Consider the following 18861-nt stretch of genomic DNA (forward strand, 5'->3'; position numbering starts at 1 on the left):
TTGCCTGTTTGGTTGCACACACTGTTTATTGACATGTAAAACACCGCACAAACACACACCGGCCTAAATCTGGGTCATTGGATTTGAAGCTAATGATCATTACTCTCGTTTCTGCCTGAGCTGCTACCAGGATGAGCCTCAACCTCAGTTAACCTGCGCAGGAATCGGTGCGACGGTGGGAGGAAGGATAAGGAGGATCGAGGCACACAGAGTGCTATTGTTTCAGCCTGTGTGAAGTTTGGGTTGTTTGTATAATGCAACGGTTGTGTAAGTCTGGACCCACTTTCTGATCCTCTTAATATCAGCCAGAATCCTCCATCATGGGACCGGTTATGCTGCGAGTCCTGCAGCTGCCAGAGGGCCCCACACACACACACACACACACACACACACACACACACACACACTGACTGTCCGACTCCCTGGGTTCCACTGACTTAGACTGAGAAGTTACAGAAGGAGCTGTGCCAAATCATGGAGCATTAAACAGTGGCAGAGGAAGACTCTGCGATTATATAAAGTGTGAAATGGGTCACGGGGCCAGAGGTCAGTGTGTCGCCGTGCAAACAAACAAATACAAGACTTCTCCCATAAACTCTCATCATAAGAAGAATGAAAGGAGCTTATGGAGAAAACGGGAGCTGCATCATAAGACCAGCGATGAAACACCACTGCAAGACGGTCATGCTTAAATTCCTCCTCCTCCTCCTCCTCTCGCTGCTGACAATCGGCGGTTATTCTCTGTTTTTCTCACTGCTTTTCGGCCGTTTGATAAATGTCAGCGGAGTGATGCCTGATAGTTCGCTACCGTGTGATCACAAATGATGGAGGTGTCTGTGCAGGAACGCGCTGCTCTCCACCTGCAGCAACTCCTCGTTCCTTCCACAGTATTTAGAGAATTTACATATCAGTTCATCTTTGCTCTTCCCTCTTCTGCGTCAGTGCCAAAGTAGAAAATGGTCTTGACAGTGCACTCAGATGTACAAATTCATGGGTTCATAAATAATTGTATGGCAAATTAAACTGGGACTTTATGTTATTAGTTCAGGTACGTCCCACGCCTCTTTGACTAAATAAATGCCCCTTTTCCTATTTAAGCAGTGCAAAACTATTTTTAAAATATTTTTCACACTGATATTAAATATTGTGAAATGGGGAAATTATTCTGCTTTAATGCTCAGTAAGATAAATACCAGGACAACACAAGCCACAGCTCCAATGTGAAGTTCCTCCTCCTCTCATACAGTCATTTGGATCGCATTGATTTCGAATAACAGCGCTTAACTGCTCTTTAACAGACGCGTAAGAGGAATCGGAGAAGGCGACGACAAACCACTCCACTGACTCTCTGGGTGTGAATGAACAAACGGTTCCACGGGCGAACGCGCACAGACCCACTGACACACTCGGAGGCTTCCCCAGAGCGGGGATTGGAGGAGAGAGAGAGCGAGAGAGAGAGAGAGAGAGAGAGCGTCTACAGCTGCTGCTGATGCTCCAGCGGTTCCGTCAGAGTGGGATGTAGAGCGATGCGTGATGTCTCGGCCACTCTAGAGCATTAGATCTTCGCCTCTCTCACGCAGCCTCCTTGACTGACGACCTGCATGGATTCCAGGCTGCTGGGCGGAAAGGGGCTCCCCACGTCGGACCCAAGCGCCCGCGCGCCGTGGAACCTCAGCTCCATCAACCCGCACCGCTTAATGGAGCTGTCTCCGGTCGCTACACCTGTAAGCGTCCTGCTGTGTTTGTTCGTGCTGTTGCGCGTGTAGTTGGATGCGCATGAGACCACAGCCGCAGTCGTGGAGCCGCTTCGCGCCGCAGCGACGCGTAACCGCGGTCAGATCCAAACGCCGCAGTTTTCACTCCTCAGCAGGTCATTCATAAGAAGGATGTGCCCACTCGTGATTTTTCAGCTTTGGGGGAAATCTTGGTGGGAAAGTGTGCGTGACTTTGTGGCGCCATCGTCCGTGCGCGCGTCTGGAGCCCGTGCGCGCATTTCCGTATTGGTTTGACGCAATTTGCGGTGAGTTTGGGGACCTCGTCTCCTGCTGTGACATCAGGGGACTCCCGTGTGACGCTCTTGTGTCTGTGTTTCAGCTTTCACTGCCTGCAAGTCAGGCACAGAACTGAGTTGGTGTGTTTTCCCTGTGTTCTCAAGGATGAATCAGACTCCACTGACTTAGATGTAGAACAGAAATGTACAGGAACTTGGCTTCACATTTGCTTTCCAGGATTCCATGTGATTTGAGGGAGAATCAGCTGCTTGACACACGAGTGCAGTGATTTAGACTCAGTCTCTGCAGTTTACGGTCTGGTCTTCATTGAGCTGGGAACGCTGGGAAAGTTGATACTGAAGGCGCTTGTGTGCAGTGGGACGAATGGATGGATTGATCCACAGCTTGTTGCACTTTGTTTTCTATTCTCCAATATTTTTTTGTGTTGCACATTTGTGCAGAAATGAAGGATGAGCCTGTGACTGCATCTGTACGTGTGACTGATCCTCTGATTGCGCTGGGTTCTCAGTCCGTAACAAACACCAAGCTTTTATCCACTCGTTCCTTCCTTTATCGGCCCAACGTGCACCCCAGGGGTCCAGGTGTCCGACCGCCGCTCGTCCTCAGACCTTCAGTCAGTGCAGTGCTGTTATGAACAGTGGCTGCATGCGAACGTACCAGAGCAAGCGTCTGCAAGTCAAAACCAACTGAAGCGCACGTTCAGATTATGCTCTGGTGAAAGTCAGGTCAGTTTTGTGTTAGGATCAAAGCCTGAATGAGTTGAATGGAGCCTGGGGCGCAGCCTCTTCTGCGACAGAGCCTGGAAGTGAATGTAGAGGAATGGGAGCTCCTCTGGGTGGTTTATGCCGGAGCCAGGCAGGCAACTCATCAACCAACATCACAGCGGAAGTCGCCTCCAAGGTCCCGGTCGCTGCTTCCAGAGGTGACGGGTTGAACCGTCGGGCCGGGAGAAATTAATGGGCACCGGCAGCCTATTAAATGCTGAATTCCCAGCGTCTGTAGCGCAGCACCGGGTTATTATCTCTGCTCCGGCCTCTTTGATTTGCAAATTAAATTCTTCATTTGCTGCTAATGGCCGGCCGCGGAGCCGTAATGAGTTCGACTCTGTGTGTTGGAACAAGTGCAGCTCCAGATAATAAATGCTGGTGGTTCTGATTAGACGGTGTCACTGAGCTGCCTCTCGCTGAGGGAAGCCCTTCTCCTAAATCAATTATTCTAGTGGCTCTTCCGTCGGTTACATGCTAATGTTTTGCCACTTTTTTGCTACAAGACATTTTAAATTGCTCTCCACTAACAGACAACAGGCCGGAGGTGGAGGTTTTGTGTCGAGCCGGGCTACGACAGCAGGAAGGAGAGGAGAGACCGAGAGATTTAGAACAGAGGAGCAGACGAGGAGGAAGGAATTAACGGAGATCAGTGATAGCGGAGATGAGAAAACGCTGGGGCTGAGCTGGATGTGGAAACGGGAAGAAATGGAGTGGGAAGCTGAAAAGCGTGTTTACATTCCACGCCACGTCTTTACTGCACTCACCTGCTGCTTCAACGCATTCCCTTCACCCCTGGCCTTCTTCGCTTACGTAACCACTCCATCAGACGGCGGATGCAGATGTTAGGCTAGCACGCACACGCAGCCATGGGACCCATGAAAGGGGCCCGCGTGTGTGAAGGTCGACTGAGTGGGTGTCAGGAGTAAGTGTTAACTGAGGGGGGGGTCTGGTTTCTCTGCTCTCGCTTTGTCAAAGCTCAGCTCATAGTTTGACTTTATAGGTCTGAATATTTTATAACACATCGGTACTCAGCATAAGCAGCAGATGTTTCATGATGATGATGATGATGATGATGATGTCTCCCCCTCCCTGTTTTCTCACCGTTAGGGCTCTGCGAGTCCCAACCGCCCGTTTCCCACCGTCGACGTCCCCGACCACGCCCACTACATCATCGGCGTGGTCATCATGGCCGTGGGCATCACGGGCATGCTGGGAAACTTCCTGGTCATATACGCCTTCTGCAGGTGCCGCTCACGCGCTTCTTCTTTGTGCTCACCTGTGGCCGTGACATGCGATGACGAGCGGTGTGCTTCATTGGCTTTGCAGGAGCAGAGGCCTGCGCACGCCGTCCAACGTCTTCATCATTAACCTTGCGGTGGCCGACTTCCTCATGTGTCTCACGCAGACCCCCGTCTTCTTCATCACCAGCATGCATAAGCGCTGGATCTTCGGAAACAAAGGTAGCTCCGCTAAGCTAACGTAGCTTAGCGGCTGCAGGCCGCTAAACACCTTGCTCTCTGGCCCCTCCAGGCTGCGAGGTGTACGCCTTCTGTGGAGCCCTCTTTGGGATCTGCAGCATGATGACCCTGATGGTGATCGCGGTGGACCGGTACATGGTGATCACCCGGCCGCTGGCCTCCCTGGGTGTGATGTCCAGCAGGAAGGCCCTGAACATCCTGGCCGTGGTGTGGCTCTACTCCATGGGCTGGAGTCTGCCCCCGTTCTTCGGCTGGAGTGAGTAGCAGCGCTCTCGGACCTGGAGGCCGAGCGTGTGGCTGCAGCAGCTCCCACAGAACGCCGCGCTGCCACATCTGGCTTCGCCTTTTGTCAACATGCCAAACACGTCGGTATCGGGGAGCAGATCGCCTCGTGCTTACACGAAGCTGACATTACAGCTGCCTCCAAATATTTGACCAGGTTACGGACTCTCTGCTTCCTTGTTGTACGCGCTCCCTAAAGGGATTTAGCATTGGCCCAGACTCAACCTCCAAGTCTACAAGGACAGAATGATACTTGACACAAGCTATGAAAGCATCTCTAATCTCCATTTGTGTGTTGTGGTGCAGGCGCCTACGTGCCCGAGGGCCTGATGACCTCCTGCTCCTGGGACTACATGACCTTCACCCCCTCCGTGCGCTCCTACACCATGCTGCTCTTCACCTTCGTCTTCTTCATCCCCCTGGCCATCATCGTCTTCTGCTACTGCCGCATCTTCAGGGCCATCCGGCACACGACCCGGTCAGCACGCGGCCGCCTGCGCTCGCGCCGGACCCGTCCGGCTCGATGCTAACGGCCGATGCTGTGTTTGACAGAGCGATAGCGAGGATGAACTGCGAGGGGGGCAAGGACTCGGCCAAGAGGTTCCATAAGATGAAGAGCGAGTGGAAGATGGCCAAGATCGCGCTGGTCGTCATCCTGCTCTTCGTCGTCTCCTGGGCCCCGTACTCGTGTGCGGCCCTCACCGCGTTCGCTGGGTACGATGGGAGAACTGGTTTGACTCTTACAATTTTAAATGTGCAGAAATGTAGGGCCCATCGCGGCTGAACGCATCTTAAAGGATCACCTTGAGCTTCTCAAGCTTTAGGATCTGACCATTTAAAGGGTCTGATTAACAAACTGACCTTCATGGGACTCAGCCAATGATCTGAGAGCTGAAGGGAGGAGGCGATGGGTAACGATGCCGTCAACCCAGGCTTCTGCCTCATACATGCACTGCAGAGGGAGCGGGATTATACAGTTAAAGCTCCTTTTTATAATCTAGCAAGCAGAAACTTGTGATGGCCGCGTTGATTTCAAGTTTAGCTTTTAAGTTTTTAGCTTTTAGCCTCATCTGAACGTCTCATTTCTGTCCTCCCTCTTTCAGATACGCTGACCTGTTGACTCCTTACATGAACTCTGTTCCCGCTGTGATCGCCAAAGCATCTGCCATCCACAACCCCATCGTCTACGCTATAACGCACCCAAAGTACAGGTTGGCGCCGCTGTCGCGCGATGGCGTTGTGGCTAGTTGCCTGTCGACACCGCGGCCGGTCAGCGTGTGGTCTCTCTCCTCAGGTCGGCCCTCGGCAGGTACGTTCCCTACCTGGGCGTCCTGCTGTGCGTGCCCGGCAGGGACCGCTTCAGCAGCAGCAGCTTCCAGTCCACGCGCCGCTCCACCCTCAGCCAGTCAGAGAGCAGAGGGCCCGGCAAGCTCCGCCCCTCGTCCCAGTCTGAGAGCGAATCAGTGAGTGTTCCTCCTATCTAATATGGTATGTCTATGTCCTACCCCTCCTACGACACACGCTCCGAGCCGCGAGGTGCCCGTCATGGTCAGATTTTTACCCCACGCTGTCTCAGGCCCACTTCTCAGACACGGAGGAGGACTGCTCCACCCGCACGCCCGTTGGCCGCCAGTCGTCCGGCGATGGCAAACAGGTGCGCCGCGTCAGCCAGAGGTCAAAAGTCAAGGGTCACAACGCAGGAGGAGCTGAGTCCACTGACCCGGTCAGGGGTCACCTCTCTCAGATGCCTGTGAGTATGAAGTGGTGGCTGATGTCATCGGACTGTCATTCACGCCACGTCGGCTGACTTTATTTAAAACTATAAGGTCACAGTTTCAACCTTGTCTCAGGTCTCATTTGAATGAACTGCACATTAATGCCTGATGCAACCATTTAAAGTGACCCCAGTTTGATGCCCTGGTGATGCTGCGAATGTCGTGTATAGAGAGAATTTCTTCTATACCTGATAACAAGGCGATGCACGTTATGAGGTCAAGGCCTGAACCACGTCTGTTATGTAACAGAGCTGTGAGGCCGGTGGAAAGGAAAAGGTCATTTTATGTGGGACATGCATATATAGAGCGTTTCCATCCGATTCCTCTGTAATCATCTTAGTTGTAAAACATTCAAGCTGCCCACATGTACACGCGTATGAAAACACACACATGCAGTTTATCATGGATTCCATTACCGAGGGTCCGGAGACTAATCCAGTAATCTACGAGTTTCAGACTTAATCCACACTTTGCGTGGCACGACCCCGTGTTCTAACGTAGCCGGGCCGGTGGGGAGAGGACGGCGCCGGATTCTGTAGGAGTCTCTGACCTCCATCTGCGTCCCGCGCTCCACTGGAGGACGCGCGGCTCCGCACAAGCCTGCTTTTATCTGTAATCGCAGCTCCTGTACATGCACTCCTGCAGAAGCTACGTCCTCCGCAGCCGGTGGTGAATGATTGGATTCACCCTCACTTTTTTCATGCATTGTAACATTACCTGGAAGATAATGATGAGATGTGAGGACCAAATTGTACTTGTCTGCATCATGTCCCTCTTTAGTCCAATAGTACTTCAACACTGTGTGATGTGCTGTTTTTGTGTCAAGACAAAAATCAAGTCCCCTGAAAAAAAAATCCAATCTCACTAAATATACCTATAACTTTTTACAGCACAGCTGTAAAATGTAAATGTAATTTAAAGTGCTTGACATAAATCTTCGGCCTAATCAACCGTGACGTTCATCCCGTCTATTTTAATTCATGTCCTGCTGCTCTAATATTAATTAAATCAAAAGCTTAGAGTTGTTGACCTTTCATCCTTGACTCATACAATACTTTCAAGTTCACACAGCAAGGGATCGCGTTGATTCCAGCTCGTCCACCATTTGTGAAATTCTCCTGTTGCTCAACTATTAATATTAGATAGTTTTTCAAAAATCCGGCCACCCCTCAGATGTTAAACCCTCTTTCTGTCTCCTCCTGTCGCCTCCTCTCCCGTCCATTAACGCGATGGAGGACTCGAGGCCGAGGACTGCGTCTCAGAGATCCTCGTCGGTCATCATCACCTCCGTGTCCGGCCCGTCTGTGCTGCCCGGTCCCCCGGACGACCCAGAAGTGAACCAGATGGAGCTTCTGGACATCGGCAGACTGAAGACGACAGCGTGAACGGCTGGAGAAGCTGCCGTGGGCGATGGTAACGCAAAGCAAGCGCATAGTTGGATTCAGAGGATGTTTTTTGCATACGTTATGTAAGTATGTTTGGAAATGATTTCCCTCAGAGCAGGAGGCAATTAATAATTGCCTTAAACACAATGTGACAAGTTATGTTTGGTTCAGCTTTTACTATTTAGTCTTGGTTCAGACTTTCTACCATAGTTTTTACCTACATAACAATTTATTTCCTGATTTCTTTTGGTTTCAAAGTAATATATGTATAAAATATATAATCTTGCCGAAAAGTACATCCTCCTAGAAGTTTAACAAAACTGTTTTTATTCATGTCATGTTGGTGTTTTTTTTATTCTGTATTGATGAACGTACAAATATTTCTTACAAATATTCACAATAATGTCCATTACAATATAAGTTTTTGTGGTTGTGCTTTGATCACAGAGTCAAAACACAACAACTTTATTTGTATGTCTTGAAAACGACGAAGGCCGTTTGCTGCCTGAACCACACGACTTTGCATCCTCTCAACAAAACCTGCTGCTTTCAACACAATAGCACTAATAACAGGTTTCCATGGGGACATACTGTACAAATCCAGAGACGTCTTCTCACTCTGTTTGAGCCATGGTTTAAACCCTTAAAGTCTCTTTGCTGCGTGAGTGCTGCATCAGAATTCCCTTAGTCTCCATCCTATGTATTTTGTACTGTTCTTGGTCATTTGTGAATATACTGCTAATACAGGACAGTGCTTAACAAGCTCTGCTTCGGACTAGGAAGTGGAAGCGCCACAGATTCAAATGAGGATTAACACTCTACTTTAAGCAGATTGAATATGCAGATTTAAGCCACATTAAGCTTGTTACAGTACTACTTTCTGTAACTACGGCTGAAACCTGCTTTGTGGAGCTGTAAACAGCGTTGCTTAGCTCAGCTAAAGACTCGCGAACCCCCTTGTTCTGTTTTGCTGAGGTTTGTGTAAAAGACAACACAAATGAAACAAGTCATCAAGCGCATCCCGTTGTGAGAAGTGAGCCACACGCTGGTGTGACAAACTGCACACATGCAACAGGTCAGAGGAAAATGCTGCCACTTTGTTCCCCCCTCTGGCTTTCTCAATGATTTTTCCATTGCTGCTGTCACGAAGTGTCCAGCAGATCGGCCCGTTCCTCCTGGACTTGATGAGTGTTTGATTGGAAGCTTGAGCTTGTGACAAACTGGAAACTGGACTCTGACGTCGCTCTTGATGCCAAATAGCTTCACTCTTTCTGCCAAAACAGACCTACACAAACGCTTCACGGACTTTCCAAAGCTCCACATCTGTGCATTCGTTGTGAGATAGTTTCACTTTGTACTGATGCTGCTCCAGTTGTTGTGACTGGTAAATGAATCAGTGAGGGATCAGTACGTAGATGCTGGACTGAGGCGCTCTGACTGCAGCTAGAGGGAGGCCAGAGATGCTAGTCTTCAGAGAGTTTGGGGTTAGAGTTGTTATAGTTGTGTGTGTGAAGTGACTGTTGAATGTTTCTGAACGTGAACATTAGGTAATAGGTAATACACATTTTTACAGGTGCTAAACATACGCACAACCTGGTGACAGGCTGTTTTCGTTGTGGTGCGTCACGCTTTGGCCCCGATAGTCTGTACAAGGCTGGGTGAAAATGATAAGGTGAACTTATCTCTCTGTAAAAGCTGAGGGTTTAATGAGAGCTCCATTCAAAAGGCCCCGGACGTAAACGTGGTGGAGGAATAACTGTACACTGTGGAATATACGTTGATGGATGAATGACTGTTCAAATTTCATTTTGACCAACTCTGAGCTTCTTCTTTTAATGAAGAAGAAGGAGAAGCATTCACAGGCTTTAGGAATTACCTCAGGAAACTCTATTGTAGCATGAGCTGGAACTATACGTAAGGTCTGGAATGAACGCTGGGATTCCATCAGTGAATGTGTGACGGGGCTCTAATGTTCATGACAAGATAAAACCAACTGTGGTATGTACATAAATTTAAGTTCTCCTTTTCATGTGATGTTTCACAGTATTTCTGTGTGTGCACAATGCTTTGTCTAAATTATAATTATGATTTCTATGAATAAAAACAGATCAATTGTGACTGAATCATCTCTGGTGCTTTCATTTTGTTCATTTAAGCAGGTAGGTTTAGTCAGAAAGTGGAGGTGTTGGGCTTTTTGTGTGGGGATCTTCTAATATGTTTGTTCTGAACCTCTATTTGTATTCACATGGTTCCTGTCATCCTTCCTCTAATCTTTCCAGCTCTATATTAAACCCTTCTGTCGTGCACCAGCCCCCCAGTAATGTGTGACAATCTTTGACCTTTGGGAAGTAAAATAACGAAGAACTTTAATTTCACATACTGTACATGAACCGTAATCATTGTGGATTTGCAGCTGTTACTGTCCATTAGCAGCGACTCTCCGATATATTGGTGCTACACGTTTGTTTCCTCCCGTCTGGGCCAGAGCCGCACCGCATCTCAGATTATAACAGCTGGAACCGAGCAGCATCAGTAAAGGTCACAGCATGCAGAGCGCATGTGAAGGACAGTCCTGGTGCTGTCTGACCCACACGGTGCTATGGCGCCCTGCTGAGGAGGCATGTGGAACTCATCGTGCATGAGTGGACGCCATTAAGCTGTCACTCCAGTAAGAGACAAAGCATCTGTCTTATCCTTTAATATCGGAATTCTCTTTTGCACACATTCAAAGTTTATTTTTGGATATAATTGTAATTTAATACATTATTTGAAAAACCCACACCATGAAGCACTTGACCACACAACAGGTCTCTAACTGCATATTCATACAGGTGAGTAACGATCAGAGGGCAAAACAAGAAATCCAAGAAGAAAACAGCAGTGGCTCGAGTTTAGAACCCTGAGGTGCACCATGTTTCACAGTATTATTAGGAAAGACCAGATATGACTTTACTACACAAGAGTATCAGGTATTTGAGGTGAGACACTGATCACTAGTAATATTTAGAATGTGTGTCTGGAAAACAGACGGAAGAAAAGCAAAGTATCTCCAAAGTGTGCAACTAATTTGTTGATGCCCAAGACTTTAGCTTAGCCCACATTTACTTTTCATTGGCACATAAAATAAATATATAAATATCACACAGCAGCTAATTTAAAACCAGTCAACTTTAAGGGTTGTCTGAGTCATAACTGATGCACAATCAGACGTTTAATACTACAGTCAATCGGTCACCATCTATTTAACAATGTCCGCCTCTGTTTGGATTCTGATTTGTGTTTGGCTGCTAATTGAATTGCTCTGCCACACGCTTTCAATCACACAAACACTGGACCGTGGATGCAGCCGCTCAGTGGGGGGGTTTCCAGGTATCCATCGCTCGGTAATTTGTTGTTTCCTGATGCAGAAACGAAAGGACTCGGACATTGTTAGCAGCATGAGCTGATGGCACCAAGAGAGAGAGAGAGTGAGGGAGAATGTGTTGCAGTAAGAGGGGCCTATATTGGCCATGTGAATCGGCAGTGAAGCATTCTGGGGCTTCGTGTTACAGGCCTTTTAAGGGCCAGGGCCCCTGTGTCCCTGTTGGCCTCAGCTATTCTTAGGCTGCCTGTGTCTGTCAGCAACCACACAGGCAAGACCTCTCTTCCCCACCTTCAGTTTAATATCCATTTTTGACACTTTGAACTTCCCCAGGCTTGAGGTTTGTTGAACATTTAAACTCTCCGAGCGGCGTCTGTCTCGGCTCGTGCCTCCGCTTGCACCTGTCTGCACACGTTTGCGTTTGCGTGCGCGACTACATGCGCGTGCGCGTGTGTCCCCCCGCTGGTGTTTGTGTCACAGAGGTCCAGCAGCACCTGACCCACCCTCCCACCAGCGCCTCCACCATTCCAGGGAGCTCGTCCTGAGAGCTGGTAGCAGTCGGCGAGAGACGCTAGCGAAGCCAGGGCTGACAGAGGAGGCGCCGGCTGGAACGAGCAGCGCACAAGGGCACACCGAGCAGGAGGAGAACCCACACACACGGGAGGGTCGGTAACGCCTAGCCCAGGATGAGCACGTACACAGTGACGCTGAACGGCCCCGCTCCGTGGGGCTTCAGGCTACAGGGAGGGAAGGACTTCAACATGCCGCTCACCATCTCCAGGGTAAGAAACCAACACAAGGACATGCAGCAGTGGCTGCAGGCAGGAGCTGAACATCTGGTCCAGGAACACAGAAAAATAAAAGACAAGTGGCGTAAACACAGGTCACCACATGTGAGGAGAACATTTAAACCTGAGAAAAGGTCCTGTTTGAAAATCCGAGAAACTTTAACCATTTAACGGCTGTTACAGCAGCAGGTTTATTAATGAAGTTAATCAGTTGCATGTCAGAAAAGAACAGAAAGAAAAGAAAGAACAGACGCGAAGCTGCACGTTCCTGACTTCATGTGTGGTTCATGCGTGCGTGATCAGCGGCCGTGCAGTCGTTATGTAATGTTTCTGTACTGGATGATGACACCAAGGCTCAGATGTAACAGACGGGGACCTTTCTAGAATCCAGCAGTGGTGGAAAGCCTGACGGCAGAGCTGCAGCATTAACTCACTGTTATTACTGTAGGTTCAGATCTGAAACCTCCATGCATTTCACCATGACAGCCCATAATAAGCTCCATTAGTCAAAACAAAAGTTGTGATTCCTCTCATTTAAAAGTGGAGACGTGTGGATGTTGATGATATAACTTGTTGATATCAACCACAGCAAAGTTAATGTTTCCACGGTGACAGATCAGAGGAAACAAACTAAACCGTCCAACTCCATCATCTCCAAACGATGCTTTTAGACAGCGACAGTTAAAGCGGAGTTTGCAGCAGAGACACTGCCTGTCTCTGAGTGCTGGTGTAATTACAGCGCTCCCTTTAAATAGCACCGGACTGTTTGATAGTTGCTGAGGGGAAGACGCGTGAACGCGGGGGACCCTGGTGTCAGCTTGTGTTACCTTTGGTCAGTTTGACCTCCAGCTGCTGGAGCTGATAGAACAGAGGGTCGGGGGGGGCGGAGGTGGTCCAGCTGGGCTCGACTCCAGCTGCTCGTGTGCCCTGATCGATGATCAGCTGGTGGCGTGGCTTCATTTATGCAGCAGTAAAGCTACTGTCTTTAAAAACACTCAGGACGACAAAACGGAAGCAAAGCTGCAATTTAGAATGAAGGAAGTCCGAGCTGAATGTCAGTAGCAGGTGCCTGGGCTGATGTGTGTGTGTGTGTGTGTGGGGGGGGGGGGGGGGGGGGGCATCAACAGTATTGCTTATTTTTAACTCTTTAACGAGTCGACTGTAAGTTTAGCCCCAATACTTCATGTTCCAGGCCTCTCTGTGGGGAATGTTCTGAGGCTTAGCTAGAACCTGGTTCTGTCTGAGTCAGGAGGTCCGGCGTTTATGTGGACGTCCGTCTACGAAAGCAGAGTGTTCCTCTGAACAATCCTCCACATGACATGATTTATTACTTCTAATATCACAGCTAAGGTTGTTTTCTCCTCCACGTTTTTGAGTGAACGCTTCTAATCTGCTGATAAACTGCAGATACACTGACCACGAACACTTTAATCCAGGTTCTTCTTGTGCAGAGCTGATGAATTAATAACACATGTGTGACATCACGTCATGTGCTCAGACCCTGAGGGTTTAATTTAGCACAAATCTTTCCTGCGTGGGTGATGGGGGTGCCTGTGACCTGCTGTTTGACCCGTCCATAGATAACCCCCGGCAGCAAGGCGGCGGGCGGCAGCCTGGCCCAGGGCGACATCATCTCAGCCATCGACGGCTTCAGCACCGAGGGCATGACGCACCTGGAGGCCCAGAACAAGATCAAGTCGGCCACCCTCAAACTGACGCTCAGCATGCAGAAGTAAAGAGGCAGCACCCTCACACCCCGAGGACGGTGGGAACGCGGCCACGCCAGCACAAACGCACCTCAACGCGCTTTGCTTTGCCTTCTGCAGATCGAGGCGTCCGGCACCGGTTCCCACGGCAACGCCAAGGATGGACTCTCCCATGCCCATCATCCCCCACCAGAAGGTAGGACCCCTCAGTGTTGTGCAGACGTGTGCTTTGACTCAGGCGGAGTCCTGCTGCCACCTAGTGTCACATGTGAACAGTTTATACTGAGCTCCTTCCATCGTTCCATCTGAGGAGTTAGAAAAGATAAAAGGGAAGTCTGGTCTTAGACCGTTTGGAGAAGATTCAAGGTTCAAAGCCAGTGTCTTATGACATTTTCCAGGATAAAAGCGATCTCCTCCACGTTTCTGAAACAGATCCAGATCTCCTCTCGACTCCTGTCAAAGCGTCTGCTTTGAGTCTGTCGGGCCGTCGGGGGCGATACCACTCCCCAGGTGAAACTCTCTCAGAGATGTTGCTGATGCACAGCAAGTTTAGAGAGGGTTCTGCAGCAGCGCGGGGAGGCTCATCACTGGGAAAGGTCACGAAAGGTCAAATCACCCTGTTACGTGACGGCGTGAGGAGAAAACTCCTTCAGCACCAGGAGACTGTCGCAGACGTATTCATCGCCCCTTTTGCTGTTTCTTCCGACCTCGTGATGACACCCAGAACCTCCCGCTGCATTCCCAGCACTCCGTCCCCTCCATGGGGCTATTTCTGGAGCGTACACACAAACATACCTGGCTGGTGTCCAGGTAGCGCGACAGCCGCAGCTCAGACTTCAGCATCAGGAAAATCTGAGATAGTTGAATAAGTGTTGGGTGGGCTCACGTTGACACCAGCTGGAGGAATGAATGAAACTTTTGACAATTGGTTTGATAGCAACAAAGTCCAGAACACAACTTCCAGGCATGTTTTTGTGGGGTGAACCTGTTGGTTGAGCCGCACCACGGCCCATGGGCCACCTCCTCAGCCTGAGGGACGAGCTCGGGTGAAGACTTGGTCTCTGGCATACGTGAATTAAGAACATAATCCGTCCCTTCAGGTGTCACTCACCCCTAATGTGTTTCCCCTCTGGAGCTGAGCTGCTTTAAATTAAGGCCAGCAGAAGGTCAGGCGTCACAGAACGTGCCTCATGCAGGAATGACCAGGACCATGCCAGCAGCTCCACCTCATGGGCACATTTAGAGTCACTACACACACACACACACACACACACACACACACACACACACACACACACACACACACACACACACACACACACACACACACACACACACACACACACGATGCCGGAATGTTCCGCTCTGGTTACACGTCGTCACTGTGAATCTCTTGCAGGACGTCTCACGTGTGAGGTGCTGCGGAGCACGTTCCCTTTTACCTACTGTACCCTGAACGCATCATCGGACCCACAGTACACAAGGCATTATATGCCTTACTGGCGAATACATACAGTAGCATCACATATATTCATTATGAGGAATAACAATTTTGAATCTTTTCATTATTTTTAAAACATTAAGATGAACATCGGTTCAAGCCTTTAGTCACTGTTTCTAAAGGACTCATTTTTCAGTAGTTGTTGTGAGTCATTTACAGCAGCGACTCGTCATGAGCCTGCTGGTCCCTCATCTAACAGAATAAAGCAGCGCTCTGGTTACGTAACTGGCTCCGCGGGCTCACGTGGAGGGACAGTGATCCACTGTAACACCAGCTGATCTCCCATCAGCAACCCAAATTTGTCCATATGCAACAGCAGCAGCTCAGGTGGCGTCTGTTGTGTTTTGGCGTAGTTGTGTGTATTGGTGTCTGCGCCGTGCTAAATGCGCCCCCCCCCCACACACACACACACGCACGCACACACACAGACGCACACGCACGCACGCACGCACGCACACACACACACTCACACACACATACACACACACACACACACACACAGACGCACACGCACGCACGCACGCACGCACGCACACACACACACACACACACACACACACACACACACACACACACACACACACACAGCATGTGATGGAGACTTCTGTGCCTGTCACTCACTCCTGGTGGGAAATGTCCCAGCGGTGACGAGCGGCTGCTATTCCTGCGTGGACACGGAATAACTTCCCTCTGAACACTCAGCGCTGTTGTTATCAGATTGATTCATTAATGTGCCTGTGTCTCTGTGTGTTTCAGGTCATCGCCAACACGGCTGCAAAGTCAGTACCGTCGCCTTCATGAGTGTTTGTGCACGAGGAATAAGATCGTAGCTGAACTAAAGCTGTGCTGTGGCTTTAACTGCTGCTCATTTCTTCTGCCTTATTAAAAACAGGCTGGAGGTGAAAGTGTGATTAACAGCATCTTTATAATGATATCACTACAATAACACTGTATATATGTGCTTTATTTCATAGCTAGTGCTCAAAGGTGTCACATTCATGAATGTAGAGATTCCCAGTATGTTACTGTGCTTTCATGAGCATGCATCCTACCGTGCATGATCCGTGGTGCATGTCGGTTTTAAAAACATGTGCAAGTTTCTATAATCTAAATGTTCAGTAGAACCAACATATTTAAACTAGAGCTACATTGTTGCCTGAAGCAGCTCTAGACCCCCCCCCTCACTGTCCTCTGCGTTGTTCTCGCCCCCGGCAGCGTGGAGTACACCCCCAGCTTCAACCCCATAGCCCTCAAAGACTCGGCCCTGTCCACCCACAAGCCCATCGAGGTGCGGGGTCCCGGCGGAAAGGCCACCATCGTTCACGCCCAGTACAACACGCCCATCAGCATGTACTCGCAGGACGCCATCATGGACGCCATCGCGGGGCAGTCACAGGCCAAGGGACACGACAGGTGAGGCCGCAGCTGCAGGCCGTCACTCGTACTGTTCACTGCCTGTAGCAGAGTTAAAGGGTTGGTTCACTCAAAAGATTTCTATCCATGGAGATTCATATGTCACGTGCTGTGATTGTGCAGCCCTGCAGGGGTTTATGGGTATCGTAGTTCTTAGATCACATCCTCCATTGGTGACTCCTCCCATAAACTGGGTGAACCAACCTTTTTTGCCTGAAAAGCCCAACCAAAAAGCAGCTTCTTTACTTAGCGACGCTGCTGAACTTAGAGTCGACGCTTTAGGCTTTCCCTCGTTGTCCGTGTGCGTCCCTGCCTTTCACCCACTCTCCTCTGCTCATTCCATCCACAACCAACCAACCAACCAACCAACAACCAACCACCTGCGCTGTCCTCCATCCTCCCTCCCTTCCTCCCCCCCCGGTTGTGACCTCAGTGAGGAGGCGGGCTCCCCCTTGGCGTAAGTACCGCGCCGCAGTCTTTCCATCGCGCCTCTTCCATCGCATGCATCTCCTTTGTCTCATGACCTAACAGCTTGTGCATTGCTCCACATGTAACATTAACTAAAAAAGTCTCTGTGTTTTGTATTGTTTTGTTTACGTTTCTCATATGTTTCTAAGGGTCTTTAATGGATAAACTCACTAACCAAAAGACCACTATGAATATGATTATGTCATCATCACTTTTATTCTGAAATGTGATATAATAGTAATGATGCATTCTCTGGTTTGGGTGCATTTATTACATGACCAGTCTTACACTGTGGCCCGTAGCCCCTCTAACACTGCTCCTGCCCTGCAGTGGAGTCCTTCCGGTCAAGGAGCCTGTGGTGGATTACGCTTCTCCAGTGTACCAGGCCGTGATCCGGCCCGGAGAGACGACCCAGGACATGTCCGAGTGGGCCCGCCGCGCTGCCAACCTGCAGTCCCGGAGTTTTAGGATGCTGGCTCACATCACTGGCACCGAATACCGTGAGTGCCCCTTCCCTCCACGGAGCGTGCGGGTTCTTGGTCTATGTGATAGTCGCTCTCTGTTCTGATTGATTATCTCGTTAACGTTCAGTGCAAGACCCAGACGAGGAGGCCCTGCAGAGGTCAAGGTGAGCGCAGCCTGTTAGAGTGGCTGCTATAAGTGTGAAAAAGCAGCAGGTCTGTGTCCTTCCTTAATGTATTAGTGCACGTAACAGCCTTGTCTTCCCTGCCTCTCCATCAGAGAGAAGTTCGAATCGGAGGTGAAAGGGCCTCGCTTCGCCAAGCTGAAGAACTGGCACAACGGACTGTCTGCACAGATCCTCAACGTCCAGTAATGAAGGACTGGAGAGCGCGAGGCAGCGGGACGGAGAGGAGGACGGGGACAAAAGCACAGGAAGTGAGGATGAGTTACGGAGGAGGAGGAGCTCCTCGGTATGTGAGATAGAGCTGTAGACTAGACAGATGCTAACCGCTAGTGTGAGGATGCCATGTGTTCATAAGCTTGTTGCTGTTCAGTGTATCTATGCGCGGCCAAGGCCTGATCTCACGTGTGGGTTTTTCTTTCTTTCGTTGTTTCCTGTTTCTTTCGATTCTGACCCTCTTCGAACGAAGGGAATGTTGTACAAAAGTAACGCGTATTGAAGCGAAGCGCCGCAGCTGAGGGTGTTTCTGTTACGTCCCAGTGCACGAACCACACATTTTGACACCACGGGCCGCACGCAAGGACAATTACACTCAGAGAAATGTGTCACCATTCACAAGTACAGTATGTAAAAATGCACTCAAGAAATGTACTGAGATCAATGTGAATAAATGTTTTCTTTAAACTACACAGGTGAATGAAGTCATGATTTAACGAGTCATTGATTTTGCTGCGGTTCTGACTCTCGACCACAGCTGAATGTCAGAATTTGCCAGAACACCGCCCAGTGTTTGTTTCTGTTTATTTGATGTATAAAAGACTGAAAGAGAGACTTTTGAAGGTGGGGACAATTTCAAAGGAGCCACTGGTGCAGCCATAGTGCTGCATCATGCTGTAAGTCGCGCTGTGGCCGCCAGAGGGCGCTGTGATTTAATGCAGCAGGTCTCTGCAAACGCCACACAGCACTTCACCTGCGTGTGTTACACTTCATCAGGTGAATAAACCAAACGCCAAGAGCATCATGAAGCACCAGCAGGTTTCTTTTTTATCTCTCCACTAAAGATGAATATATAGATAAAATGCAGCTGTCACATGGAAGCATCCGCTGAATCACTGCACTGCTGAGTTGGCATGTCTGCTAGAAACGGGAGGAGGCGGGGGAGGGGACAGATGGAGATGACAAAGCAATTCCTTACGTATCAAAACAATAAAAATGGCTGCACCTTACTTCAGGCTATAGGTGATGGTTTACCGGTCCAACATACAGTGACAAGCAGCAATAA

The 18861-nt window shown here is 49.5% G+C and overlaps 2 protein-coding genes across 4 annotated transcripts; both read left to right on the forward strand.

The window, feature by feature from the left end:
• Nucleotides 1-151: 151 nt before the first annotated feature.
• LOC114846413 (melanopsin-A-like) lies at nucleotides 152-9822 on the forward strand. Of its 2 annotated transcripts, XM_029135327.3 has the most exons (10): nucleotides 152-1724; nucleotides 3887-4023; nucleotides 4106-4239; nucleotides 4310-4513; nucleotides 4846-5017; nucleotides 5092-5253; nucleotides 5643-5750; nucleotides 5834-6002; nucleotides 6116-6289; nucleotides 7550-9822. In XM_029135327.3, the coding sequence occupies exons 1-10, from the start codon at nucleotides 1602-1604 to the stop codon at nucleotides 7697-7699; spliced, it is 1533 nt and encodes a 510-aa protein (XP_028991160.1). In that variant the 5' UTR covers nucleotides 152-1601; the 3' UTR covers nucleotides 7700-9822. The 2 variants fall into 2 exon arrangements, with proteins under 2 accessions (XP_028991160.1, XP_028991161.1); XM_029135328.3 differs by lacking the exon at nucleotides 7550-9822 and having other exon boundaries at nucleotides 5834-6027; nucleotides 6116-6255.
• Nucleotides 9823-11403: 1581 nt separating this feature from the next.
• Nucleotides 11404-18268, forward strand: ldb3b (LIM domain binding 3b). 2 transcript variants are annotated; one of them, XM_029135324.3, is made up of 9 exons: nucleotides 11410-11842; nucleotides 13429-13580; nucleotides 13675-13750; nucleotides 15812-15834; nucleotides 16271-16468; nucleotides 16902-16925; nucleotides 17267-17436; nucleotides 17528-17564; nucleotides 17678-18268. In XM_029135324.3, exons 1-9 carry the CDS (start codon nucleotides 11747-11749, stop codon nucleotides 17769-17771), a joined length of 870 nt encoding a protein of 289 aa, XP_028991157.1. In that variant the 5' UTR covers nucleotides 11410-11746; the 3' UTR covers nucleotides 17772-18268. The 2 variants fall into 2 exon arrangements, with proteins under 2 accessions (XP_028991158.1, XP_028991157.1); XM_029135325.3 differs by lacking the exon at nucleotides 16902-16925 and having other exon boundaries at nucleotides 11404-11842.
• The last annotated feature ends 593 nt before the right edge of the window (nucleotides 18269-18861 follow it).

This window comes from Betta splendens, chromosome 19 (genome assembly GCF_900634795.4).
Source record: "Betta splendens chromosome 19, fBetSpl5.4, whole genome shotgun sequence".
Classification (NCBI taxonomy): Eukaryota; Metazoa; Chordata; class Actinopteri; order Anabantiformes; family Osphronemidae; genus Betta; species Betta splendens.